The 27,811-nt window shown below is 44.1% G+C and overlaps 1 protein-coding gene and 1 non-coding gene across 4 annotated transcripts in view; both read right to left on the bottom strand.

Moving 5' to 3' along the window:
- Positions 1-1,412: 1,412 nt before the first annotated feature.
- Positions 1,413-27,811, bottom strand: part of CKAP5 (cytoskeleton associated protein 5) — a 107,375-nt gene continuing 80,976 nt past the window's right edge. For all 3 annotated transcript variants that reach the window (XM_004763119.2, XM_004763121.3, XM_004763120.3), the window contains exons 28-44: positions 25,837-25,962; positions 24,467-24,616; positions 23,996-24,199; positions 23,670-23,805; positions 23,032-23,225; positions 21,723-21,895; positions 20,314-20,487; positions 19,964-20,084; positions 8,866-9,045; positions 8,233-8,420; positions 7,627-7,702; positions 6,428-6,616; positions 6,200-6,337; positions 5,668-5,751; positions 5,415-5,574; positions 2,217-2,368; positions 1,413-2,133 (exon numbers count right to left, since the gene is read on the bottom strand). In XM_004763119.2, the coding sequence (XP_004763176.1) occupies positions 1,888-2,133; positions 2,217-2,368; positions 5,415-5,574; positions 5,668-5,751; positions 6,200-6,337; positions 6,428-6,616; positions 7,627-7,702; positions 8,233-8,420; positions 8,866-9,045; positions 19,964-20,084; positions 20,314-20,487; positions 21,723-21,895; positions 23,032-23,225; positions 23,670-23,805; positions 23,996-24,199; positions 24,467-24,616; positions 25,837-25,962 (2,691 nt within the window). In that variant the 3' untranslated portion in view covers positions 1,413-1,887. The remainder of the gene's footprint in view (positions 2,134-2,216; positions 2,369-5,414; positions 5,575-5,667; positions 5,752-6,199; positions 6,338-6,427; positions 6,617-7,626; positions 7,703-8,232; positions 8,421-8,865; positions 9,046-19,963; positions 20,085-20,313; positions 20,488-21,722; positions 21,896-23,031; positions 23,226-23,669; positions 23,806-23,995; positions 24,200-24,466; positions 24,617-25,836; positions 25,963-27,811) is intronic.
- On the bottom strand, positions 23,435-23,543 carry LOC123387812. Its single transcript, XR_006602300.1, has one exon. It is a non-coding gene; the product is annotated as a small nucleolar RNA SNORD67 (small nucleolar RNA).

Here is a 27,811-nt window from a genome sequence, read left to right as displayed (position 1 = left end):
TGGCAGAGTCACCGGTCGAGGCTGGAGCGCGGCTCTGACACACACTGCCCTTCCACGGAGTGCCACAGACTTGCCAGACTTGCCCCGTGGCCTGCTGCCTCTTCCATCCGGGGCATTTGTGACTTGGGAGCTGGACACCGCAGCTGGCAGGTGGACCACTGGATGATTGTCTGGAGGACCGCGTCCAAGTTCTGTTCCTGAGCTTGGGAGTGAGGTGGCGGAAGAGCCCGGACGATGCCATGGTTACCGTGCTTGGCCTCAGGTCTTCAGCTACGATCTTAAAACTTCATGGTGTGAAGTGGGAAAGGACCAAAGGTAGGCACTTGTACCCACTTCCCTCCCCTGTGTTTTCCCTTCCCTTTTTTCAGTCCATCAAGGAACAGAGAATTAGGACGGAGTTCCTTGTCCTCGTTATTTGGTTCTGGCCAACCCGGAAGCTGGGTAAAAACTGGGAGTTCAGTGAGTTTGCAGGACCTTGGCAGCCCAGAGCTTTCACCAGAGCGGGGAAAGGGATTAAGACTTAGAACATCCCAGCTCTGCTTTTGAAACAAGGGCACGCATTCTCAAGGCTGCTTCCCTCCAACACAGCTGTAAGCCCTGCAAATTCCGGACCTGAGCACAGCCACTCCTTCCAAGTGCATTGTCCTAGTCCGGCAGCAGCGAGGGAACCCTCCGTCTTCCTTCCAGGGAGGCCTACTCCTGCGTTCCCGCTACAAGGGAGTGGAGGTGTGATTTCGGGCAGCACAGGGGAAGGGGGCACCTGAAAGCCTCGACTAGAATCAACAGAACACTCGCTTTCGGTCTACCTTCCATTGCTTGAGCTCCAGCTGGGCAGAAGAATTCCTTGACCCTCCTGGCTGCCCAGGAGGTCTGCCGTCTGAATCCAGAGCTTCTAAGTACTAATGAGCTTTTCTGACTGTGGAGGGAGACCCTGGCGGATTTATTCTGGAGGGGACTCCTCTGCTTGCTTTCCAGTCCTCATTCAGCCTGAGCGGGAAGCAACTGTGGGTCTAGCCTCAGGCCCCGAAAACCAGGCGGGAAGCCCCTGAGCACCCCATCCTCCTTCAGTCAGAACCCGAGGCCGGTCCCCATGTGGAAAGCACTACAGCCGGCCCGTCCTGGGCCCTAGCTCGCGTGCTAAGTGGCAGAAAGCGTGAGAGCTCCCTGGCGCCACGGGGCTGGTGGGAGGGAAGTTACGCCCAGAAGCTCAGAATGCACAGCAAAGGGACTGCTCCGTCCCTCGGGAGCCGCCTCCTGTTTTGAGGGAGGAGAAGCACGAGTCTGTGCACCCCAGCAAGGCGCTGCTCCTCGGGGGGGACCTTCTCCGCTTTCACTGGCTGGCTGGCTAGCCGGTCCCAAGGACACATGACAGAAAAAGCTGCCCAGGTACGGAGCATCTTGGGAGACCGTTCTAGTTAATGCAAACTTTATTTATAAAAGACTCTTAAATTAGTTGTATCATGCCATGCGTTCATACAGAATACAGCGACCCTTCCGGGCTACGGGCAGAAGAGCTCACAAACTCCAAGGAAAACTATTAAAGAGTTTCTAAGAGTGAAAAGCTAGGAAAGATCAGGACAACTTTACAAATGAGCAGTTAAAAATAAAAGACAAAGGCTGTGGAGACTAGTCGGAGCCGAGAGGAGGGCAGCTGTTTACAAGTCTGTACACTAAACTACGACATGGACAGTCGGCTAGAGGCAGGGCGCGGGCGGAGAAGCAGAGTGTGGACAGAGGCCCGCGCGCCGGCCGCCCCTCCCGGCCCGCACGGGGACGCGTCCTGCCAGTCCGAGCAGCGCCGGGCCCGCCGAGCCCGCCGAGCCCCTGCCACGAGGGGGACGCCGAGTTTAGTGACCTAGAGCTGCGGGGCGCGGGGCGGGGGCAGCTTCACTTGCGACTGCTCTTTATTCTCTCCAGTCTCTTTTTCAAGTCATCAATGTTCGCTGTGGAGGACGAGGACGTGGTCATGGTTCCTGAAGAGTGGGTCTGGTTAGAATCCAGGTCTGAGTGCTGGTGCTGCTCCCGGGACTCCCGGAGCTGAGAGAGTTTGCTGTGCAGCATGTCCGTGGAAGAGGCGACAGGGGGGACTGCTGGTTTGGAGAGCAGGGAGGTCAGCGGGGGCCGCTCATCTTGCTGCGGAGAGAAGGAGACCCAGGTCAGCCCGCAGCTCGGGAAGAGAGGCCAGGCCCTGCCCCACGCGGAGGGAAGGAGCGCACCTTTGTGTTGTCCAGGCCACAACGCTGGCGGAGGATCTTGAGCCTTTCCAGGTAGACAGACGGTCCCACCTCCTCTCCGTTTGTGTTGCCTATGGAGGACACCGTGCTCGTGGGAGCGGGCATACATGTGACCTCCGTCTGCGGGGAGATGCCTGCAGAGGAAACGGGGTAAGGCCGCCGAATGCACGCACGTCCCACTCCCAGACCGCCCCGGGTCATCTGTCGCCACAGGGAACGATTTGGAACAGTTTACACCACTGTGAAGACCCAGATATCCACAAGAGTCGCATCTGGAGCTGGTGATAAACGGGCTCTGGAATGTAGGAGACAAGCTGAGCGAGAACTTCAAAACAACGGAGCAGAGCAGAGTGAAAGCTGCGCCCTCCGCCCGCATCCTGGGACCCGAGGGGGCTGCAAGCCATCATCCCACCGCTGGCCTGGGCCAGCCGAAAGCCCAGGCTGCTCCCGAGGCTACTGTGCCTGGCTGAAGAACCGCTGGCCTTGAAATGCTGGCCGTAATTAGACTAGGTCTGGACTAGGTGACGCACGGGGGAGTGCTTATTCAAACCGGGGAAGACCACAGGGAGCTTGAGGCGACAGCGTGTTCAGGGGGCAAAGGCGGAAACACAGATGTCCAACACACACCCCAAAGAGGGACAGGAATGGGCGCATCTGTCACCCTCAGCATGGAGAACAATATTCTTGCAGGAGAGGGGAAAAACCAGAAAAATCTATCACAGTTCTTAAATTTCTGAGAAGGAACAATCACAAAATGTAGGCATTTAAAACACCCAATTTGGTATCAGAGAGAACACTTATATAAGCCAAAAAGAGCAGGTCTTAGGGTAAGTTGAAAAGTAGCACCAAAGGTTACTGTCTAGGAAAAAAAGGAATCCTTAACGTAAACATGCGGAGGATGTGCTGATCGGAGGCCAGTGACCGAGGAAGGACGTGAGAGCCAGTAGCGAGGGGCGCTGTCAGAACACTGTCCACACGGAGCCACTCCGTTATCAGTGGGGTCACACGCTCGGGCTGCCTGTGTGCTGTGTAGGCCCCGAGCACCAATCTAATGTTGGCTGTCACCAGAAAGGCCTTTGGAAGTGAAAAAAGGGGGCCCCACTCGATCAAGCAAACCATGCTATGTCCGCTTACTGCCTCTGACCTGCCACAGTCTACACTGAACAGTGTAGTGTTCGTTAGGTGCGTTGTTCTGTGTCTGTCTCTGCCCTTGTGGAATTTAAACTCTAGCAGAGGTTTCTGTCGTCTGCTGCCTGGCCCATGGGAGGCACTCAGCAGGCACTGCAGAATGACAGGAGTGAAAGCTCATCCATCCCCATGTCAGGCTGAAAACTTACTCCCTCCACAGTGAAAATGCCTATGTGTGCAAATTCCTGTTTACAGGAGCTAGAGCCAGAGAGAAGACCCTGGAGGTGTCAGTTACAGAAAGCAGCTGTCAAGAGCCTTAAAAGAAAGACCCCTGTTCACTGTCCAGAATAGAGCACGCATATCTGTTCCACATTTCCTTTTCTGTGAGTTCCCCGAACCTTCTACTCTTACAATCTCGGATTTGTTTGCCTATAAAACCATGTTTCCTGGGCGCCTGGGTGGCTCAGTTGGTTGGGCATCTGCCTTCGGCTCAGGTCATGATCCCGGAGTCCTGGAATCAAGTCCCGCATTGGGCTCCCAGCTCCATGGGGAGTCTGCTTCCCTCTCTGACCTTCTCCCCTCTCATGCTCTCTCTCACGGTCTCTCTCTCAAATAAATAAAATCTTAAAAAACAAAAACAAAACCAAAAAACCATGTTTCCTTTGTGGTTTTCAGGTTCTAGTCATGTTGCCTCTCACTGTGTATCTTGCTGGGCTGAAGCTTCAGTTGGGTTCTTCAATTATTTTTAACACCTGAAATTATGCCTCTCCAAGACCTTAAGAGTCTTTTCCTTGAAGTGTGACAAGCAGAATGTCTGCGTATGGACGGCATGCTACATATGGACACTCTATATGCTTGATCCAAGGAATGGGAGTAGGCTGTGAATTTTAAGAAAGGTCTCCTGAGACAGTGGCTTCTGAACAAAGATCTGAGGGAAGAGAGTGAGCTAGTTTCAAGGCTATCTTGGGCAAGAGCAAGCTACATGTCAGAAATAGCTGGGGCAAAGGCCCCCAGCAGGTGTGGGTCTGGTGCGTTCCAGAACAGCAGGGAGGCTGTGGGGGCTGGGGTCGAACAGGAGTCAGTGTGAATAGAAGAGATGTGTGGCTCTAGAGCTGACAGGGGGCCTTACAATGTCGGACCCTGTAGATCTCTGTGAGGCCGTCTGCTCTTACTGAGAAAGGGAGAGCCTTTGCAGAATGAGAGGCGCTGTTTCGATGCTATGTGTGCAAACGATGACGGGAAGGCCGCACTGGAAGCAGGTCAGCTGGGAGAACAGGCCAGACACCAGTGAGAGGTGAGCACACTCACACCGGAGCAGGGGCAGTGAAGGTCCTGGGAAGTGGGTTAGAAATCCGCACGCAGGGTTTGCAGGCAGAACCGAAAGGACTTTGACAGAGGGAAGGGCACGACTCAAAGGCTTTGGGCCTAAGCAAACTAGAAGGACCAAGCTGCCATCATCCGAGATGGAGAAGAAAGTTAACGGAGCAGGTTTCGGAGGACTATCTGGAACTGAGATTGTGACACGCTGAGTCGACCATGTCAACTGGAGACTCACGTGGAGGCACTGCGTAGGATGTATGTGTTGGGATCAGGAAGGTTTGAGCTGGACCCTAGACAACCCTGAGCCTCGCTGGCATGTAAATGGAATCTCAAGCGATGAGAATACACGAGTTAGTTAAGGGAGTGAGAGTAAGAAGGAAGAGACGGTACGGACTGAAGCCTCGAGAACGCCAAGATGAAGAATTCAGGGAGAGGAAGAATCAGAGGCCAAGAAGGAAGAGGCCAGGAAAGGCAGGCTCGAGGAGACCGAGAGAGCCCGGACACCCGGAGGTGCAGGGAAGAGACAGTTTCAAGGGCAGGGAGCTCTGCCCCTGCAGAACACTGCTGATGGGCCAAGTCAGGTGACCGTGTTGGCCACTGCAGCAGTGTGGATGTCACTGGTGACCATCAGGGACTGAGGAGCACAGATGTAAGTTAAAGCCAATCAAAACCTCCAGTTCCTGGGCTGGAGCTACTCTGAGCTCACGCGTGCGGCCGCGGGACACAGCGCACCTGCAGATGCGGGCAGACGGCCTTTGCCCTCCCTCTCCATCTCAATCACCCGGAGGCCTCTCTCGACATAGCTCTGGAAGAACTGGGAGGAATTTTTCAGAAACGGTTCAATGTCAGCATCTGAATACTTCTTCTTATATTCGTATAACTCCGCCAGGCCCTGGTTATCAAGAAAAAGGAAGAGGGGGCGGACGTTAGTCAGTGGCCCGGCCCGTCAAGCAGGCGCCCATTTGGCTCATCCTTCGCCTCTCACCTCTTTCGTGTTCTCCTTAGAGCCGATCTTCTTAAAAATCTCAGCCAAGAAGTCATTCACTTTGGCCTTTGATGATTTTTCATCCTGCAAATGGAAGACACAAAGGACTGGCTACACTTGAGTTATTAATTAGGAACCCACGACTGATAAGACCTGAGAGTTCTCACAACCCAGACCTTACTGGTATGTTCCTGCGGTTAACAGAAGCACCAGTGTGCGCGCCAGAAAACCCCTACTTTCCGGGACACTGAACGCCTCCAGGCGCAGGTTTTTAGCTAAACTTGATGAGGAAGGACCTGGCCCACTGCTTCCTAAGTAGAGCTCGCCGTGGATTTATCCGGCACCCTGTGGTTGTGTGGCGACCACACGGTTCTCTCTCATTCAGATAAGGAAACTTCCAGGTGGAAATGCTCACAGCACGGCGCTGTAGCCAGTCCCCGCGCCTTCACACTCGACCCTCAGCAAGGCGGGTTCCAGCACTCACACCTCCGACAAGATCGCCACCCTCAGCCTTCGGGGTCAGGCCGCTTACTATTCGAGACGCTCCCTTCTCTGTCTCCTTCTCGGATTTGCTCCCCGTCTGGTCCATGCTGTGCTTCATCATCCGGCAGAGATGCGCCTCCAGCTCAGACTCGTTCTTGTTGTCGATCATCGTTAGATGGTCTAGGATCTGAGGGAGATGTGCCCGTTCAGATGGCAATGCCATATCCAGAACATTCTCCTCAAGCTCCTTCAGGGGCCAGCTGCTGTGCTCACTTACCTTGGGTCCTTTCAATTTGCATAAAGTGTGGAGCAGCGTCTTTAGGGTCCGTATGGGAAATTCGCTTTTGCATTGCTTCAGTTTCTCTTTGGGAAAGACCTTCATGAAAATGTGTATGTCCAGGAGAATTCTGTCCAGATTAATGCTGTTGATGGTATCAGGCAAGAGTCGAACCATTCTCCAGAGACACTATTGAAAAAAGAGGAGTGGCGGAAGAATGAAGATAATTCCTGCCACCGCCTGCTCTGGGCTCTGGGGTCACTGTGGAAAGATGGTTAGTGTGTGACGAGCCACCCATGTCATCATCCCCACGCCTCCTTCCCACTTCTTGGAGATGGGCCTTAAACAGAGAGAAGAGGTGGAGAACTGGGCGTGGGATCCGAGAGGAGAGCAGTTCACACAGCTTAACCTACTCTCACCCAAGGAAACAAACTCTGTTACAGTGTAGTAACAGGATTTATGGTGCAGAAATGTTCACGTGGGGTCTCCCATCGAAGAGACCGAATACTACAGAGCTATACATATCTGTTTCCCTGGAAGGTATAAAATTTGTCCCAGCAAACTCACTGCCATTTGTTTCTAGGACAAACGGTCTCTCCCTTTCCACTGTTTGAGGCCAAGAACTGTTCAGGCCTGAGCTTGGGGTATAAATTGGAGACCAGGTATGTTTTTCAGGTATGCCCTGGTCAATTTTTTTTTTTTTTTAAGATTTTATTTATTTATTTGACAGAAATCACAAGTAGGCGGAGAGGCAGGCAGAGAGAGAAAGAGAGCAGGAAGCAGGCTCCCCGCTGAGCAGAGAGCCCGATGCGGGGCTTGATCCCAGAACTCTGGGATCATGACCTGAGCTGAAGGCAGAGGCTTTAACCCACTGAGCCACCCAGGTGCCCCTGCCCTGGTCAATTTTTTATGTTTTTCCTTTTTTGAAGATTTTTTTTGTTTGACAGAGGTAGAGAGAGAGGGAACACAAGCAGGGTGAGGAGAGCGAGAGGGAGAAGCAGGCTCTCTGCTGAGCAGGGAGCCCGATGCAGGACTTGATCCCAGGATGCTGCGATGGGATCATGACCTGATCTGAAAGCAGACGCCCAATGACTGAGCCACCCAGGCGCCCCTGTCTCACTTTCAACTTCCCTTTCCCCAACTCTTTAACAAAGTATTGCATCTCTGAAATATAAGAGATCAAATTATTTCCACTTTACCTTCATAACAAGCTCTGAGAATTTGGGAGAACTGGCTGTTGCTAGCAGGCTGTCTTGGAGCAAAACAAGGAGGGCACTAAAAAAAAAAAAAAATCCCAACATTCTAGCATTAATAGGTTTCAAACATTCATTCCTATTAAAATCAGTAACTGAAAGACCAAGTGGAAACTGTATCCATCTAATAAATTGAGAACTCGTCAACCAGGACTGTCTCTGATTATCTGGCATTCAGCTGTGAAGAAAATAAATGTCGACCCTTTAAGCTTCCTTAGTTACCACCTGATAAATGGTAAAGCTCCTCACTCTACTTTTCCTTTTCACTGGTAGCTGAGAGAGAAATGTGCCTGAAATGTACATGAAAGAGGGAGGTAACCAACAAACACTACAGTCCTATTCTAGAAAACTCACTCTGCTGGCTGGCTTCCTGAGTTGTTACTCATTTTAATGCTGTCTCAGGTTGGAATACTTTCGGTTCATGAGGAAGAGAAGAGTAATAAATCAACATAACTAGGCAAACCTAAAGTTATAATTGGTCTAGTGACTGGCTTCCATGGGTAGACCAAAGAGAGGCTGTTCCAGGCTCTAGGGGTGAGATTATAGTTATACCTCAGGATGTTGGTCTGGTCTGACTTCTCCAGCACCTTCACCACCAAGAGGTTCACAGAGCGGATCACTTGCTGTCCTTCCTCTAGATCTTCAATTCGAGAGTCCAGCATTAAGGTGATGAGGCCGTGCATCAGGTCTTTCAGGACGCCGGTGGAGGCCTCCCGGGCGAGGCTCTCTATCTGAAACAGCTATCCAATCATACTTCCATTAGAGGTACAAAACCCAGTGTTATACAGCAAGGAAGACAAATATGGATGGCATGTTCTAGTAAACAATTTTACTGTATTAAAAAAATTCGAGTATGAGGGGAAAAAAAAAAATCACCAGACTCCCTCAAACCTCCAGAAATAGCCAAAATTAACCAGACTGCCTTCTTCTTTCATGTTACAGAAGTACTTTTAGGGTGAGCAATTATCTGTGAAATGCAGCCAGGGCCTACCATGCCTGATGAAGACACAGCAGGAAGCGGAATTCTAGGTAATACGTATCCCAACAATAAGGCCAACTAGTCAGTAGACCAAGTAAAACCCACAGGTGACACAGGACTCACTGGAACTATGCTGACTCATGCTCTAGAGCCTAGGCAGGATGAGACACTGAAGGGAAGCTCACATTCTACAGAGGCGGCCTTACCGAAATCATGTTGCCAATGATACAGCTATACAGCTTGATGATCTCATCTTTCTCCAATTTCTCATCTGCCATATGTGTGTTGTAGATGAGTCTTAGTTGCATGAACGTGGCTATCAGAAACTGATCAATATGGCCAGACATAGCTTCAGCTTTGTCTTCCTGTCTTAGGACCTCATCGATCTGGTAACAAAACCCCCAAGATATAGTCACCAAGCATTATACTTCTAAGTACCAGGAAAATGCTACAAGGATGTATCTGTAATATTTATTTGCAAAGCACTTATAATTATCTTAGCTTGAAAAAAATCCAGTCACTTTACATAGTCCTTAGGGATTCAAACATTCAACACACGTTTACTGAGCAAGATACTGTTAGAATTAGTCACAGATCCTTTTTGAAAAGGTTCACTATCTAGATCAGGGAATCTGTATGTTTAAATACCCATTATATCCCATTTGATCACCCAACAGTTCTGAGTAGTAGTAAGGTAAGTAAGATTTCCATTTATCAGATGAGTGAAGTGAGACTCAAGAAGATCGGACTACTTTTTTTTTTTTTTTTTTTTTTTTAAGATTTTATTTATTAATTTGACAGAGAGAAATCACAAGTAGACGGAGAGGCAGCCAGAGAGAGAGAGAGAGAGGGAGGGAAGCAGGCTCCCTGCTGAGCAGAGAGCCCGATGCGGGACTCGATCCCAGGACCCTGAGATCATGACCTGAGCCGAAGGCAGCGGCTTAACCCACTGAGCCACCCAGGCGCCCAAGATCGGACTACTTAGTCCAAATTCAAAACTCAGGTTTCCCACATCCTGATCTGGTGTTCTTTTTGGTTCAGGGCATTGGCTGTCACTAATGGTAAAATGTACTACTATGGGAAAACATGTATTTCCTATCCACTACTGTGAAAAGATCTGCGTTATTTATGTAATCATAAAAATATGATTGTCCCCCGTGTAATAGGACAAGCATGCCAATCTTCAATGACCATCCTCTCATGCAGGGCTATCCTGTTACACAATTCCACGGAGCACCATTTACAAAGACTGCAGTGTGAACAGTGCCCCCTGGTGTTCTAGAAGCTCATGGTCCTACTTTCATTTAGATTTATGCAGTTAGATATCCCATACACACAAACAATTTTATATAAACGAGGCTCTTTAACAATGCTGCTTCAACACAGACACCATACAGAAATACTCTTTTTTTTTCAGGGAGAAGCTTACTCTTTTCCCCAAGATAATTAACAGTAACGCCTGGTCAGCATCTTTCACATTCACAGAAGCATGACCATACATGCAGACATAAATGGGATCAAGGTTTAGGGTGCTGTTTATTCTACCAGAGGATTATAGTCCATACACAAATCTGCATCTGGCTTTTCTAGTTCAACAGAAAATTATGAAAATCCCCAAAGGCCACAAGAACAGCTCTAGTTAAAAAAAAAAAAAAAAAAAAAAACAACTCTATTTTTAAAGGCTGCTTAACAGTCCACATATGCATGTAGCAAAATTTGCTTAATCATTCTCTTACTGATAAACATTCAGTATGTTTCCAGTTTGGTTATTTTGTTTCCTATAGATAATGTTACAATTAACACGTCTGCGTATATACAGTATCCTAACTTACTTGTGTTTTTATTTCTAACTTCTGAATCTGAAGAATACATTTTATTTATTTATTTAATTATTATTATTATTTTTTTAGATTTTATTTATTTGACAGAGAGAGATCACAAGTAGGCAGAGAGGCAGGCAGAGAGAGACAGAGGAGGAAGCAGGCTCCCTGCTGAGCAGAGAGCCCGATGCGGGACTCGATCCCAGGACCCTGAGATCATGACCTGAGCCGAAGGCAGCGGCTTAACCCACTGAGCCACCCAGGTGCCCTGAAGAATACATTTTAAATGGCATATAGATATTACTGTATTGTTCTCTTTAAAAAAGGCACTAACATTTAATTCACATTTCTACATTTAATATATGAGTACTGTTTTTCTAGAATTTTGATCAGCTGTGTGTTCTCCTTTTAGTTTTTGTCACTCTGATGGCAAAAAATGCTATCTTATTATTATGTTAATTTGCATTTTGTGCCAGAGGAGGGCCTGGACCTCTTTTCACGTGTTTACTGGCTTGCTGTTTGGAATCTTCTGTAATTGCCTTATTCACATCCTTTGGTAATTTTTCTGTTGGGTTCCTCATGTAGTTATTAATCCTTTATTAGTCATATGGGTTGCAAATATATCCCACAAGATACCACTTATTTATTGACAGTATATGATAAATTTCTCTAGATTAAAATCTTTAAATTTTTTATGATCAAATGTCTTGTTCTGTTCTGGGTTTCCTGACTTTTTTTTTTTTTTTTTTTAAAAGATTTTATTTATTTGACAGAGAGAGATCACAAGTAGGCAGAGAGGCAGGCAGAGAGAGAGAGGAGGAAGCAGGCTCCCCGCTGAGCAGAGCGCCCAATGCGGGACTGGATCCCAGGACCTTGACATCATGACCTGAGCCGAAGGCAGAGGCTTAACCCACTGAGCCACCCAGGCGCCCGGTTTCCTGACTTTTTAATGGTCTCCCCAAATCTCCTGGTTATTTAAAAAACCTTAGGGAAAGATCAATTGTTTAAAATTTCCACAGGGTTATATGTCTAATTTTTTTTTCAGTCTCTTCTTTATTTATGGTTGGCTCCCTCCTCATTCCTGACACTTATATTTTTGGTCTCTAATCAGGCTAGTAAGGAATTAATTTTGTTTCACAGGAAACAAATTTAGATTTATGATTTTAAAAATCCATCTCAAGAATTGTAGTTTATCTCCTACTTTTAAATTAAGTTCTTTTATTTTAGCCTTTCTTCAATAATAAATGCATTTCAGGTAATATATTTTTTTGAGTTCAGTAGTTTCAGTAGTTTTAGAGAGAACTGCTTTCCTATTCACTATTAAGAGTTTTGGGGTGGGGCGCCTGGATGGCTCAGTCTTGTTTCTGACTCTTCATTTTGGCTAAGGCCACGATCTCAGGATTGTGAGATGTAGCCCTGCGTTGGGCTCTCCGCTCAGCAGGGAGCCTGCTTGGGATTCTCTCCCTCTGCTCCCTACCCCCACTCTTACTCTTTCTCTCTCAAGAAATAAACAGAATTGTTAAAGAGTTTTTTTTTTTTTTGATTGATGGGTCAGAAGGGTGTCTCATTCTTTTCTAAGTAGTCAATATTTCTTGTGACATTATTTATTAAAAAATTTGTTGGGTTACCAGTAAAGAATTTGGTAAGTGTATCTTTTACTATAGCAGGTGTTAAGATACAAAAAATATAGATATTTTAAGAGACTGTAAAATTCTCCCTACATATATATTAATTAAATCTAGCTTACTGTTAAACTAATTTTTTTAAAAAGATTTATTTATTTCAGAAAGAGAAATCACCCCAGTTGGGGGGGGCAGAGGGAGAGGGACAGCAGACTACCACTGAGCTGGGAATCTGATGTGGGGCTCCATCCCAGGACCCTGAGATCATGACCTGAGCCAAAAATCCAGAGTCAGACACTTAACCAACTGATTGACCCAGGTGGCCCACTAATATATATATATATATATATATATTTTTTTTTTTTTTATTAAGGTTCGACTTTAATATGATACAACATACAAATCGTAAGAATACAACTTAATGAAATGCTATGCCTGTATATCTGTACATCTGCCTCTGATGATGAGCTATAGGACATCTGTAGGACACGAAAAGCTCTTTTCCTGCCCCTCCAAGCCCGTACCTTGCCTCCCACCAGAGGTTACTATTCTTTCTGGGTTTACTTTTTTAAAAACCACTATTCTGACCTCTAAACTGGCAAGAATTACTTAATTTCCACGTCTTTATATTTGATCTACTGCACCTGTCCCAACTGTCTTAATCTGTGACTTGTCTTTTCTTTTTTCTTTTTTTAGAGTAGACGTCATAGCCAACACAGGGCTTGAACTCACCACCCTTAGATTAAGAGTCCCATGTTCCACCGACAGCCAGTCAGGCACCCTGCTTGTCTCTTCATTTTGTTATAAAAAGGAGCATCTAGTGATAACCAAAGTTCTTAGAAATTTAATGTAGTAAAAGGTTTTTCCTTTTCTTTTATGTTTTGTGTGTAGTTTTTAAATTTTTTTAAAGATTTTATTCATTTGACAGAGAGAGACACAACGAGAGAGGGAACACAGCACGGGGCTTGGCAAAGGGAGAAGCAGGCTTCCCACTGAGCAGGGAGCCGATGCGGGGCTCAATCCCAGGACCCTAGGATCATGACCTGCGATAAAGGCAGATGCTTAATGACTGAGCCACCCAGGTGCACCCGTGTCTAGTTTAAAAAGAAATCCTCACATCATGTGAAGTAAAAAATGTACTCCTATTCACACCTACGTCTTTAATCTATCTGAAACATACTTTGGTGTAGGAAATAGCAATCTGTTGTTCCTACAGAAAATTAGTCCTAGCACCATTTACTGATTAATGTAGCTTTACCAAATGATTTTTTAAGGTCTTTTCTGTGTTCACTTTCCTATAGATGTGAGTCTATTTCTGGCCTCTTGGTTCCATCTCAATGGTTGATCTGCTTGTCCAGGCCAATACTACACTATTAATTACAGGGGCTCTGTAGTCACAGCTGATGCCTGGGGACATAAGCCATCTCCACTGTGTTCTCATCTTTAAAGTCTTAAAAAAACTGACTACTATTTGCAAGCCCGTTGATCTCCCATATAAATTTTAAAAGAATTTGTTTCATGACTACAGGAAAACTGTTGAGATTTTTATTAGAATGGCTCTGACTGTATAGGTTAATTTGAGGAGAACTGGCAATTGATAAACCCAAATCTTGTGAACATAGTATACTTTCATTTATTTGGAAATTCTCTAATGTCTTTCAATTTTCTTTGTAAAATACTTGATTTATTCCTATTTCAACATTTTTGTTACTGAGGGTTTTACTTTTATCTTAATTTTCTTGTAACAGTAAAAATACATATAAAACTTACCATTTTAACCATTTTGAAGTATGTATTGCAATAGCATTAAGTACCTTCACAGTGTTACGTAACCATCACTATTTCTAGAACTTTGTTGTCATCCTAAACTGATTCCATACCCATTAAATAATAAGTCCCCCTTCCCCTGCCCGCCTAGTCCTGTAACCTCTCTACTTTCTACCTCCATGGATCTGCCTCTTCTAGATACCTCATATATGTGGAATCATACAGTATTTGTCCGTTCGTGCCTGAGTTATCGTACGCAGCATGTTTCCAAGGTTCACCCATTTTACTGCATACATCAGAATTTAATTCATCTTTATGGCTGAATAATACTGCACTGTACCGAGACACCACATTTTGTTTATTCATCTGTTGTTTTCCACCTTTTGTCTGCTGTGAATGATGCTGCTATGAACACCGGGGCCCAACTATCTGTTTGGGTCCCCACTTTCTAGGAGTGAAATTGTTGGATCTTATTGTAATTCTATGTTTAACCGTGACAGGAAACGCCAGGCTGTTCTCCACAGCGGCTGCACTGTTTTATGTCCTCACCAGCAATGCACACAAGTCCCGTTTCTCCACCTTCTTGTAACAACAGTTATTGTTTCCCATTTTCAGAAAAAAATCCTAATGGGTGTGAAGTGGTATCTCACTGTGGTTTTGATCTACATTTCCTTAATGACTAAGAATGGAAACAACTTTTCATGTGCTTACTGGCCACCTGTAGATCTTCTTTGGAGAAATGTTATCTTTTTACTCTTTTGATAGTGACCTTTAATGCATAAAACTTTTATATTTTGAGAAATTCAATTTAATTATTTTTTTCTTTTGTTGCCATTGCTTTTGGTGTCCTATGCAAGAATTCACTGCCAAATCCAGTATCATGAAGATCTTTCCATATGGTAATTTTTTTTCTTTTTTTAGGTTATTATTAAAGGAGAGACATCATTTTATTCACCTGATGAAAGTAAGATTTCACAGCTTCACTGGAATGAGCAGCTTCATGCAATTCCATTTCAGTAATGATTTATTTCAGTCTACATACTTTCTGAGAATGTCACCATCTCTAAATAAGAAATAATCCTTGGGGCACCTGGGTGGCTCAGTCAGTTAAGCTTCCAACTCTTGATTTTGGCTCAGGTCATGATCTCAGGGTCATGGAACTGAGCTCTGTGTCGGGCTCCACACTCAGTGGGGAGTCTGCTTGAGAGTCTCTCTCTCTGCCCCTCCCCCTGCTTGCTCTCTCTCTCAAATGAATAAACTTAAAAACAAAAAACAATCCTTGTCATCTAGAACTACTTTGGTGCCTCCATAGTCTAGAAGAACTTTACCTCCAACTTTCATGCTAACTGGTTGAATCTCTCTACTCTTTTCTTTTTTTTAAAAGATTTTATTTATTTATTTGACAGAGATCACAAGTAGGCAGAGAGGCAGGCAGAGAAAGAGGAAGGGAAGCAGGCTCCCCACTGAGCAGAGAGTCCCATGCAGGGCTCAATCCCAGGACCCTGGGATCATGACCTGAGTCGAAGGCAGAGGCTTTAACCCACTAAGCCACCCAGGTGCTCCTCTATTCTTTGCTTTAGAGCCTGATCCAATAGACTCCTGTTGCTTGTAATAGTTTTCCTTGAGATTTTTCTGGAAGCAAAATGCCCCCTGTGGTTGCAGTTTTGGCTGTACTTCTTTCAACTAAAATTCAGTCAAAGAAGAGAAGAAACATCTTAAACACCTGTGTGCCATGACTCATATTCTGCTCTCGAGCTGCTACTGACACAAGGAGACCCCCCCACAACACATTTTATTCCAAGAGTTTATAGCTTTAGCTATGACATTAATGTCTTTGATCCATTTTGAGTTAGTTTTTGTATATAGCGTTAAGAGTCTAACTTCACTCTTTTGCGTGTCGATATCCATTTTCCCAGCATCATTTGTTGAGAAGACTGTCCTTTCCCCACTGAATGGTGTTGTCACCCTTGTCATCCAGACCATTAATTTGGTTTCTGCAGTTACCATCCTCTCCCTTCAGACCATCTACTCAATTTTAAAATTCTAAAACCATGTTTTTTTGCCCAAATCTTTCTATGTAATAATAAATCCTCTTTAAGAACTCTTCCCACACCCTGCTCCCCTCCGCTGCGGTCATCTTGTCCCCTCCAGCAGTTTCACGGTGTTAGGAGATTCCCATTCTGATTATTTTGTCTTATTCTTCTTTCCAGTTACTGCGTCTCTTATGATATGGTTCATTATTATTCTTTATCTAGGCAGGATTCACTCTTGGGTCTGCCTTTTGGAAATACTCAATTGTGGCAGTCTGAAATGGGAGACAGAGCAATTTCTGCTCTTCTAAATTAGTGATATGCCAGCTGGCAACCTATCAGTCACGTGACCCAACACCAAGGGCAAGCACTTCTGCTCTTCTGTCTCTGAGGTACAAAAGCTAGAGACTTCCCAGTCTCAGACAGTGAATTCAGCCTTTTTTTTCAGCAACCTGTAGTTCCCTGGGGGCCAGGGAGAACACCAGGTCCTTCTATTAACACGCATACACATCACCACTGTCCTTTCTTTAGGGGATCTGCTGGTCTCTCTGGATGAAGAGAGATCTCTTTCCAGGATTTTGGGTGTTGCGATCTTCCTCCCTGGCTCTGCACTACTGAACTTCAGGTTTTCCTGAAGGTGTCTATGCGGTAAAGGCTTCACTTGTAGTAGACGGAGCCTGACACTTGTACTGACTTCAGATGCCACCTACCAGACCCGTCAGCATCTCTGATCAGAAATGGCAGATGGGTTTGGATTGAAGTTGATCAGAGAAGGCAACAGGAATGCAAGTATTCAAGTCACTATTTCCTAGAATCCCCTCCAATGACGAAATTGTTAATAGGAGACTATTTGTCAAACAAAAGCAAAAATGTTGCACTGAGATTCCCAAATTCTTTCATTTATAACCATCTGTCTTGATGGGAGATATCCAACAGGCTGCTCAAGCTTAACACAGCAAAGACATAGCTCTTAACATCCAACTTCTCCAGACTGTTCTTCCTCCAGCTTATCTCATCTCAGCACCACCATCCCTCCACCCAGGTGCTCAAGCCAAAGATCAAGAGGTTCCTCTTGATTCTTTTCCTACCTTACTTTTCACATCTCAACTGTCTCCAAGTCTTATGGATGCTACCTATTGAAGATGATCTGGAACCACCTGCTTTTCCTCCTCCCCACTGTGATAATCTTGGTGCAGGCGATACTATCTTTCATATGAATTTCAGTCAGAGCTTCTTAATAGATATGGTCTTGTGAGAATGGCCAGAGAGACACTTTCCCCAGTAAAAATTAAGTTCAAACATTATAGAAATGTTGGATGTACTGTAAAAGAACTTCTAAAACCCCGAATCAGCTGAGGGTAAGTTGTCAGTCTGGTGCTCCACGCCCATCTCACACTTCACTGTGGATTTCTTTGTCACAAGGACATCCTCCTACATACTCAGGAGGCAACACTGAAAATCAGGAAATTAGTATTAGCGCGATCACACCTAGTCCTCCAGCCCCGTTCCACTCTCTCCAATTGTCCTGATCACGTTCTTCATAGCTAAAGGCCAGTCTAGAATCTAGACCAATCCTCAGTCTTTCCTTGACCTTCTTGACCTTGACATTTGTAACCTTCTTGACCTTGACATCCCTCAGTTTGCATTTGTTTGAGGTTTCTTCAAGCTTAGATGATATTAGGAATGTCAGCAAAGTGACGCTGAATTCTCACCGGCTCCTACAAGGTGACACAAGATTTCATCTTGTCCTATTACTGATGTTCACTGTGACACTTCAAGCTGCTGTCTAAGCTTCTGTACTGTCAAATTACTCCAAGTATTTTGTATTTCTTGGTTACTTTTTGTATCTCAGTCCTCTATATTTTGTGGGGAGGTACTATGAAACTAAATATCTCATTTCTCTTTATATTTTTAATTTACAAGTGCCTGAACTTGGGGTTACCTATTTTGTTAAATTTTATTCAATTCATTGGGTTATACCTCATTACTATCATTATTGATTTTGATGCTAAACCTATCCTCTGTGCAAATAGAAGGAGTCTGTTTCAGATGGCCACTGGGTCCTTCTGATATGTCTCTATCATTCTTTGAACCTCTCCTCACTGTCAGGTACAATACAATATTCCAGGATTATTTTGTACATTTCTTTTTCTTTCTTTCTTTCTTTCTTTTTTTTTTTTTTAAAGATTTTATTTATTTGACACAGAGAGAGAGATTACAAGTAGACAGAGAGGCAGGCAGGGTTCGGCGGGGGGAACAGGCTTCTAATGCAGGGCCCAATCCCAGGACCATGAGATCATGACCTGAGCTGAAGGCAGAGGCTTAACCCACTGAGCCACCCAGGTGCCCTCTTGTACTTTTTCTAATTCAGCCCTAGAATCTACCTCTTCTTCAAGGAGCCCTCATTCCCTTTTAGTGGAAGATGGTATTTAGAAGCTAAGATTTAATGTGCCCGGCTAGCTCAGTCAGTAGAGCATGAGACTCTTAGAAGCCGAGATTTGGGGGTGCTTGTTGCTGTTGGGGTACTGCTGTTCTCAGGTCCTCTCAATGAAAAGAACTAGGAAATATATGCATATTATATACATACATGTATATTTGTAACATACATTTATACCACATATATACATACATTTATATTGCTATTTCTACATCTCTGTATTGAAAATCATGAGTTCATACTGACACATCTAATCTAATTCTGGTCCAATAATAGAGTTTATTCTATTTTGCTTTCCTTTCATATTTGTAGCACTCTTTTCTGAAAGTAAGAAACATGGCTTCAGGGGTGCCTGGGTGACTCAGTGTGTTAAAGGTCTACCTTTGGCCCAAGTCATGATCCGGGGAGCCTGCAATCGATCCCTGAGTTGGGTTCCCTGCTTGGTGGTGAGTCTGCTTCTCGCTATCCCTCTGTCTCTGCCCCTGCTTATGTTTCTCTCTCTCTCAAATAAATAAATAAAATCTTAAAAACAAACCAACCATCCAACCCCAAAACAGAAAAAAAGAAACGTGGCTTCTATTTTCCTTATGTATCTTTGACCAATCCCCTTCCCATCTCTGCCCCCAGTCCTTCCCCACGTAGATGCCTACTTCTCCTGGTTCAGCTCTGGATTCCCCATTCTGAGCTGCCTGCAAGCTGCCCCACCCCCTCCACCCCACGTGGCTATCCTTCTCCCCTTGCAGGGGATCCTACCATCACACCAGAGTGGCTGCCTGCACAACATGCTTTTCATTCTGCTTGGGCTCTGACTCCTGACTCTGCATCACGCCCCCCCCCCCAATGACACCATCCTCACAACATTGGGGCTCTGAGAACCTTGCAATGGGCTGTGATGGTTCCCCACGCCCACCACCTTGCCACAAGGTGGATGCCTACCTTACTCCACCAACTTACTGGTTTGGGGACTAGATTCTTAGGGAAGGGAAGCAGAAGAGAATGATTTGTAAAACAAAACAAAACATGTAGCTTCTTTGCTCAAAATTCTCTAATGGTTTTCCAACACACTTAAAATCCAAACAACCTACCCTCGGGCTTTAAAGGCCTACACGACATGATCTCTGTCTACCTCTTAAATCTCCTTTTGTACCATTCTCCCCCTTGCCCACTCTGCTCTGGGCACGTGGGCCTTGAATCTTCAAGCTCACTCCTACCTGACAGCCTTTTTCTAGCTGGTCCCTCTGCCTGCATCCCTGACCACCAACAGAATAACTACTCGGCTCCTCTCTCTGATCACCCCATTTGAGTTTTATTTATACATTAGTTGCTCTGATCTGATATTTTGTTTACCTGTTCTTCTCTATCTGCTAAAACCTAAGTAAGTTCCATGAGATTTGATCCCTACTGACTCAGTGCTGTATCTCTAGCCTCTGGTGAATGGATGCAAGTGTAAAAAGCAAGGATCTATGAAAGCCACCTCCTGGGAGGCAAGTGATGACACTGAGTGGTCCCTGTGCACTTTCTCATCAGTGCAGTGCTGAACCTGCCTCCTTTAACTATGACCCGTACGCAGCTACCACTTGTACAGCCTCAGCCACTGCGATTACTGTCCTGGGTCATACCCCCATTACCTGTGTCAGAGCTTGGATGCTCGTGTTGATATCACCACTGGCTACTTGGGAGATAATAAAATTGATTGTGGATGCTGTATTGCTGTGCATGTCATCAAAGTGTGGAGAAACAGCCCGGATTCTAGAGAGCAGAGCAAAGGGGAAAAAAAAAATCAATCTTTGGTACAAGACATCCCAAGTGAGCTGGAATTATGCAGTTCTCCACTAGCTCCAGGTCTGAGTCAAGAACTATCTGTCACCAGTCATACATAATCAGTTCTAAAAAGTTCTGACTGCACAGAAAACTCCTTCCACGTATGCACCCTCATGATTGTGCAATGCTGACACTTAACTGAAAGAGATGAACTTACTTGGGTTCAGGAATAAGGACCGGTTCAAAAATGTCATCCAGTTTGTGCTGAACAAGCTCTGGCATTTCACATCGGACTGTACCATTGTCATTCTCAATCTCGTCTAGATCCAGCTGGAATTCTCGGCGCACCATCTGGGCTGCCTCAGGATGCCCACTCATGCTTCGGGCTTGGCTAAGGGAAGCAAAAGAAGGCTCCTGAACTAAAGAGACTTCTGAACCAAAGAACAAGAGTCACACTGCCAGCTGCCCCAAAGCTTCAAGACAGATGTTCAACTTCTGGTTTCAGCCCCCCTGAATGATTTAAGTCCTCGAGCCTAAGCAGGTGCCTTCAATGGGGAACAACTCCGGTTCCTGAATACTCTCAGAGTAGATCATTTTACGGTAATAAATTTATAGTATTGTATTTACAATATTTATGATTGTATTTATACTACCTTCCAGATTGTTAAGTGTTCTCTCTAGTTCATCAATGCCAACCAACCTTGTACTGATATTCCAAATGGGGCAGAAAACAATGTAATATACTGACTCAAAGCTCTCTACTTGGACGCAAATTTAAGAAAAATTTACTCTGACTGATTCTTTTCTGCCAAATTAACCAGTGTTTTAGGTTTTTCTAATCATAAGCATTCTTCCAAACACTAGTTTGGTACATTTTAGATGTTGAGGGTCAGTCACCTCTTTTTAGGAATAGAAACACTCAGTTTTGACAGGTCAGGGCCAGCATTACATCTAAACAATAAATATTTAAAGTTTCCAAATTTAAACTGGTTAACATTAGATATTGGACATAGCTCAAAATAGAGCTGTCTTGCTCAGAAGGTAGTATTTCGAGTCCCTATACCAATTCTGGGTTGCATGCATTTTACTTATTAGCTTTATCTGAAGACTAGGAACCTGAGCATGGCCAGGTATCACACAAGGACAAAGGTGAACCAGTAATTTCACTACATGACATTGAGTTGCCCCCTCTGCTAGCCAGTGGACTTCTGGGGAAGGCTTGGTTCATGGGATACTGATGGATACCCTCTAACCTGTTTAGAGTTATAAACTCTAAACCAATCAACCCTCCAGAGGGGATGAATCCAAGTCAGAAGTTAGAAAGATATAAGAGCCCTGCTAATGAGAAATTAGCAGGCAGTACTTACATCCTATAAGTGCGATACATAATTCTGTCCACGGAAAAGCAGTGAAAGAAGGCACAAGACTATTTAGAAGTGGTTTTGAGACAAAGACAAAGACAATGAAGACTGAAGGATTAAACATTTGGCTACAAGACATTTCTCCAGACACTCTGGCATGCATGGTAATGGCTACAGGAACTCAAGATTATGTTACAGGATAAGCATTAAGCACACGAGGTAAAGGCCACTGGATGTTCTCAGACCACTGTCTCCATCTACATACTTGAGTTTGGAGGACATGTCCTCGGCTGGTCCCTTGCGCAGCATGTTGGCGTTGGAGTTTACGCTTTGTGTGCGCGGAGGTTTCTCCTCCATCTGTTTCACTGGGGCAGCCGAAGGCCTCTTTGCTGACCGCTTAATCCTCTCCTCGAGCATGCTCATATCCTTTTCAGAAAGCTGCAAAATGAAGCCAAATTACACTTACTAGAACGCTCCTCTACAACAATATGAGGAGAATTAAAAACCTAACTGGAAAGCCCAGAGTCAATATCCATTCATATACTGAAGCAAGCAGAACCTACTATGTTGGGATAGGTTTATTTTCAAAACACTAGCTACATTTAAAATAAACTATTGTTAAAACCTTATAGTTAGAGAAACTATGAAAGAAGGCAAGGATACGGGGCGCCTGGGTGGCTCAGTGGGTTAAAGCCTCTGCCTTCGGCTCAGGTCATGATCCCAGGGTCCTGGGATCGAGCCCCACATCAGGCTCTCTGCTCAGTGGGGAGCCTGCTTCCTCCTCTCTCTCTCTGCCTGCCTCTCTGCCTATTTGTGATCTCTGTCAAATAAATAAATAAAATCTTTAAAAAAAAAGGCAAGGATACGAAAGGAAAAACTATTAGTAACTACAAATGAAAAGGTCAAAGATTAAATGACGCTTCCTCATGTTTGCTCTGTCAGCACTAACTACGTGAGCGAAAGGAAAGAAGCTTCCCTGCTGATCATCTGTAAAATTCCCATCTGCTTTATCTCCTTCACTGACCTGTAGGGAGGATGTAAACAGACTAATAATACAGGTAAAGATGTGTAAAAACCGTTTAAGTATATTTAATACTCGGAGGTCACTGGAGGGAAGGCCGGCCTGAGGTGCAACCACAAGTGACCTGGTCAAAGTCAGCAACCAGAAGCAGCACCTGATGGGTCTGCAGAGTCTGGCTCATGGCTCTTCTCATCTGACAGATACCAGAATCTACATTATACATGTGAGTACCTATTCACTAAAAACTAAACATGCTGAAAATTATAGAGCAGATTTCTAGGCAGAATCTAAATCTCAGACTAGCTCAGGATATGATTCAAAAACAGTTCTTGTTTCTAAAGCAAATGGTATGAATAGAAGGTACAGAGAAGAAAATGTGGTTTCCAGTAAGACAGAGCATAAATGTCCTACAACGATCAGACACCCTCAGGGGTTCATCTGAACTCTAGGACACACGGATGGGTTGGGTTTATAATACAAAGTGGGAAAAAGTGAGCTAGAGTTGCAATGGTATGCAAGTCACAACACGCTGAAATGTTCAGAAGTCACTCACAGTTCCAATGAGCTTGAACACCTGATCCCCGTGCACGTTGTACACGGTGACGATGGTATTGAGGGCAGCATTGCGCACAGCGTTGTCACGGTCTCCTATGTGAATCGCGATCTCCTTTAAGGCTTTCCCTGGGGTTGGCTGGCAAACGTTCATGCCGTAGGACTCGACCAGACACCCCAGTTCTTCCAGGCACTCTGATGGGGGAGAAAGGTTAGATTAATGAGACCCAAGACACATTCGGCTTAGTGACCTATCTTTACTAGATACATTTTGCTGGGTGTACATGAAGAGCTACGATCTTATTCTGGCTCTGCCTAGCACTTTTCCTCGTTTACTGCCTTCTGATAAGACATACAACCAAATAATACTGTTCCAGCAAGTGCTCCTGGAAGAAAGGGATGCCTGTGAGTCAGATGGCCCCTGTGCACTTGATTTTGTCACCAGGGTGGTACTGAGTGGTGCCTGTATCACCAAATACTGGCTCCACCAGTGTGCAACTCATCACTCTCACAGTCCAATTGGAAGGCTGGAATCAACCATGCCGACAGTGAAGAAATGTCCTTGGTTCATCTACAAACTATTTCTTTTAGAGGTCACTGCTGCACAGACTCATGCCTCAGTTTAAATTGTTGCTTCACCTGCTCTTTGCTTAGAGTTTTTAGATTTGGTTCCTTCCATGATGAAGGGGAACATCTTGCTGGCTGGGTAGACAAGGCACATCCGGTTCAGGATGGCACGGACATCTTTGCGAATGACATCCTTTGGTTCTCCAACCTAGTCAACAAGAAAATAACGATTGAGGCAGTTCCTGAGTGACAAAGTGTCGTCCTATGCATCCCACATCTTGGGAGAACAGGGGCAGGTATCATCACAGAATAGATGGAAAAGGAAGAGGGAATAAAGGATGGGAGTGGAGGTCAGCTGGGAAGTTGGGCAGTCTTCCAGAGTGAGAATGACACATTACCTTGAGGATGAGATAGGGGATGAAGGAAGATGCTTCATTCTCAGTAAGATGATACTCCTCCTCACTTAGCAGGGTGAAGAGCAATTTTAAATATTCTAGGGCTTTCATCAGGACGCTTGTATTGGTGTCAAAAAACCGCAGGGTAAGCCACTTTAAGATAAGATCCAGGCAACCAATAACACCCTCCTTTTCACTCTCCAAGTGCTTAAAACAAAAGACAAATAAGACCGTATAAAAATTTAAGTTCTAGATTTTACTGGAGTCCAAGAAAAAGAGTAGATTTTTAAGGTTCTATTTAAGACCTAAAATTACGACAGTCATTTATTCTATCAAATAATACAACAGCTCTAAAGCCAAAGAATATGGTATATTCTAGTTCCTTCTCAAGTCACATTAACTTCTGGTTATTTCACAAAGCTTAGTATTTTCATGGATCTGAGAAACACGTGTACTTATCTACTGGAAACCTACATCAACCATGACAGCAAGGGCTTTATTATGATGCTGAAAGTCTGAGTGAAACATCTCATCTTGTAACCACTTAGCCACACAGCTAGACATCTGGGTCTTTAGTTGCTCAATGTATTCATCCCGTGGAGTAGTAAAATTCCACTTCAGCACCTGAAAAAAACCAGGGAAAGCGGACTATAAGATGTTCAACTGAAATGAGGTAGAGAATTCTATTTAAAGCTGCTGCAAAAATCAATGTAAGGATATTTTAAAATTTGACAAGATTAATTTGTAATTAAATATGAATGCAAAATGTATTAGCGAGCGGTCATACTTCTGGAAGCTTAACTCTTAACATCTTCTAGGAATAGAATATTCAGCAATTTTCACTAGAAAAATCAATGCTCTATTATTGTATAACATAATGATACTACTGGTACAATTTTAATAAAGGGAAAATCTGTAGTATCTATAAAAATTAAATATGTATATACATTCTAGTAGGAGTTTAATAAAGATACATTCACATATGTGCACAAGTACCTACATTCAAAGATGCTCATGGCAAAATAGTTTATAATAGTGAAAGAAGAGAAGCAACCTAATGTTTATATTATGGGTTGGGATAAAGACAGGTACATACACGTGATTTACCAATAAAGAGAATGAATGTATATATGCATGCAGTCATGTATTGACTATTAAAATATTTCAAACATCATTAAAAGAAAAAAGCAAAATACAGAACAAAGAGTATAGCATGTCCCCTGTGTGTAAAAAGCGCTACATATTTATACACCTATGACTGTATAGTATGAAATAGTTATACTTCTGGAGTAATATACAAAAACACTGGTAATAATATCTTCCCCCGTGGAGGGAGATTAGAGGGAGACATGCCTCTTATACTATACTCTGCACTTTTCATACTGCTTGGTTTTTTTTTTAAACAATGTATTTTGACAAAAAATTTAACTGCCTAATAATACCAAAATAATATAAAAAGAGAAATGACTGAATTAGATAGTCACCAGATATGTCTTTTGAGGTATCAGGTACAAAAAGGATTAAACAAGTAGCCTACTACAAATGTGTAGTTGATAAAAATCAATGAATATTTTCCATTTTAGGATTATAAAAATTAAAACAACTTTGGTTTCCATTTGGAAGAAGAATAGGCAATAGCTCCATTCTATAGTTCCTTTTGCAGGAAATAATGCTCCCATAAACCTAAGAGAAACAAGCTATAGTTTATAAGCAAAGATTCAGTTCATTATTAGGTATTTCAATAATGAAATGAATTCCAGACATTCTTGATTACAAAACAAAACAATAATTACAAAACAAAACAGAAAGCAAAAAATTCCTGAGAGTTCATGTCCCTTCCTTACCTTTAATCCTTTTTCATCTTTCATTCTCTGTTCTTTTCCATTTGGAACAACAATGAAAATAGGACCAGATTTGTCTTCATCCTCCTTTAAGCTGGTTTTGCTGGGCACTTTCTTTCCTTGTGCACTCTACAGCAAAGGTTCAGGGAACGCTGGTTAGCTAGGGTACTAGTCCTTGGGAATATGATGTTATTGCCTGGTAAGTGGGCTCTCTATAAAACAGACACTATCAATATTATATTCCCCAGGAAAGAAACAGGTGAGCCACAGAATCTTGCATATACTATGCTTTTGCACATTTCCAGAAATGTGTTTGTTTGCTTGTTTCTTCTTTTTTTTAAAGTGACTCTATGCCCAAAATGGGGCTTAAACTAATGACCCTGAGATTAAGATCTGAGCTGAGATCAAGAGTCAAATGCTTAACCGACTGAGCCACCTAGGTGCCCCACCAAAATTTTTTTTGAGAGGGAGCATGAGCTAATGTGTGTGTGTGTGTGTGTGTTGGGGTGGAGGGGGAGTAGAGAGATAGAGGGAGAAGAGAATCTTTTTTTTTTTTTTTAAAAGATTTTCTTTATTTATTTGGCAAACAGATCACAAGTTGGCAGAGAAGCAGGCAGAGAGAGAGAGAAGGGAGGAAGCAGGCTCCCGGCTGAGCAGAGAGCCCGATGCGGGACTCCATCCCAGGACCCTGGGATCATGACCCGAACCGAAGGCAGAGGCTTTAGCCCACTGAGCCACCCAGGCGCCCCGAGAAGAGAATCTTTAAGCAGTCTGTGTGCTCTGAACACGGAGCATGACACAGGGCTTAGTCTCACAACAAAGACTAAAACCTGAGCTGAAATCAAAAGTTGGATGCCCAACTAACTGAACCACCCAGGGGTTCCCAGAAATGTTTTTAATATGTTCTCAAGTAACTGTGCGTTACCTTGGATTGGCATGTAATGTAGGTGGAAAAACTCTAATATAATGTCATTGGTCTGGGTCATAGACTCTTTGTTTACTGGACAGCTTTTAAAAAAAGAAAGATTTTATTTATCTCTTTGGCAGAGAGAGAGAGAGAGCACAAGCATGGGGAGGAGCAGGCAGAGGGAGAGGGAGAAGCAGACTTCCCACTGAGCAGGGAGCCCAACATGGGGCTTGATCCCAAGACCCTGGGATCATGACTTGAGCCCAAAGCAGACACTTACCCGACTGAGCCACCCAGGTGCCCCTGGACAGCTTTCTTTCTTAAAATCTTCAACACCATTTACAGCTTTCCATATTATTGACATTTTGAATGGCATTTACATGTCTTAGTCAAGAAAGCTTTTCTGCCTCTCTGCATATAAAATGTATCTTTATCACATCATTGTAACTGGAGATGCTCTGAACCTGTTTCTAGAGAAACTTGCTCAAGACATTTTAAAGAATTATTAAAGTGAAAATAATCCGAGATTTTAAATCTTTGTATCAGATGGAAAGAAAATAGTGAACACTTAGAATATGTATTTAAAGTAATACTTGAGGGGTGCCGGGTGGCTGAGTGGGTTAAAACCTCTGCGTTTGGCTCAGGTCATGATCCCAGGGTCCTGGGATCGAGCCCTGCATCAGGCTCTCTGCTCGGGAGGGAGCCTGCTTCCTCCTCTCTCTGCCTGCCTCTCTGCCTACTTGTGATCTCTGTCAAATAAATAAATAAAATCTTAAAATAAATAAAGTAATACTTGAATTTTAAAACTGGGATCATTATTACTTATTAATATAAATGCAGCAAGAGCCTGTTATTTCTAGTAGGCCAGAATTTCTTTCTAGTTCAAACACTGAAGTCATTCAGTTAAAACAAGTGTGAGATCATTTATGTGAAACTGTTTTGTAAACTGCAAAAGACTGGGGAAAAAAGTACAGCATTAAGAACAGAGTCAAAAATACTTCAAAGCACTTGTGATCAAATACTAAAATAAGCACTTGTTAAATTTGGTATGAGGACAGTGGGGAGGACAGG

This window comes from Mustela putorius, unplaced genomic scaffold (genome assembly GCF_011764305.1).
Source record: "Mustela putorius furo isolate JIRA1106 unplaced genomic scaffold, ASM1176430v1.1 tig00003859_pilon_pilon_pilon, whole genome shotgun sequence".
Classification (NCBI taxonomy): Eukaryota; Metazoa; Chordata; class Mammalia; order Carnivora; family Mustelidae; genus Mustela; species Mustela putorius.
The sequence above is the reverse complement of the archived record's forward strand: the minus strand, read 5'-3'. Positions and strand labels throughout refer to the sequence as shown.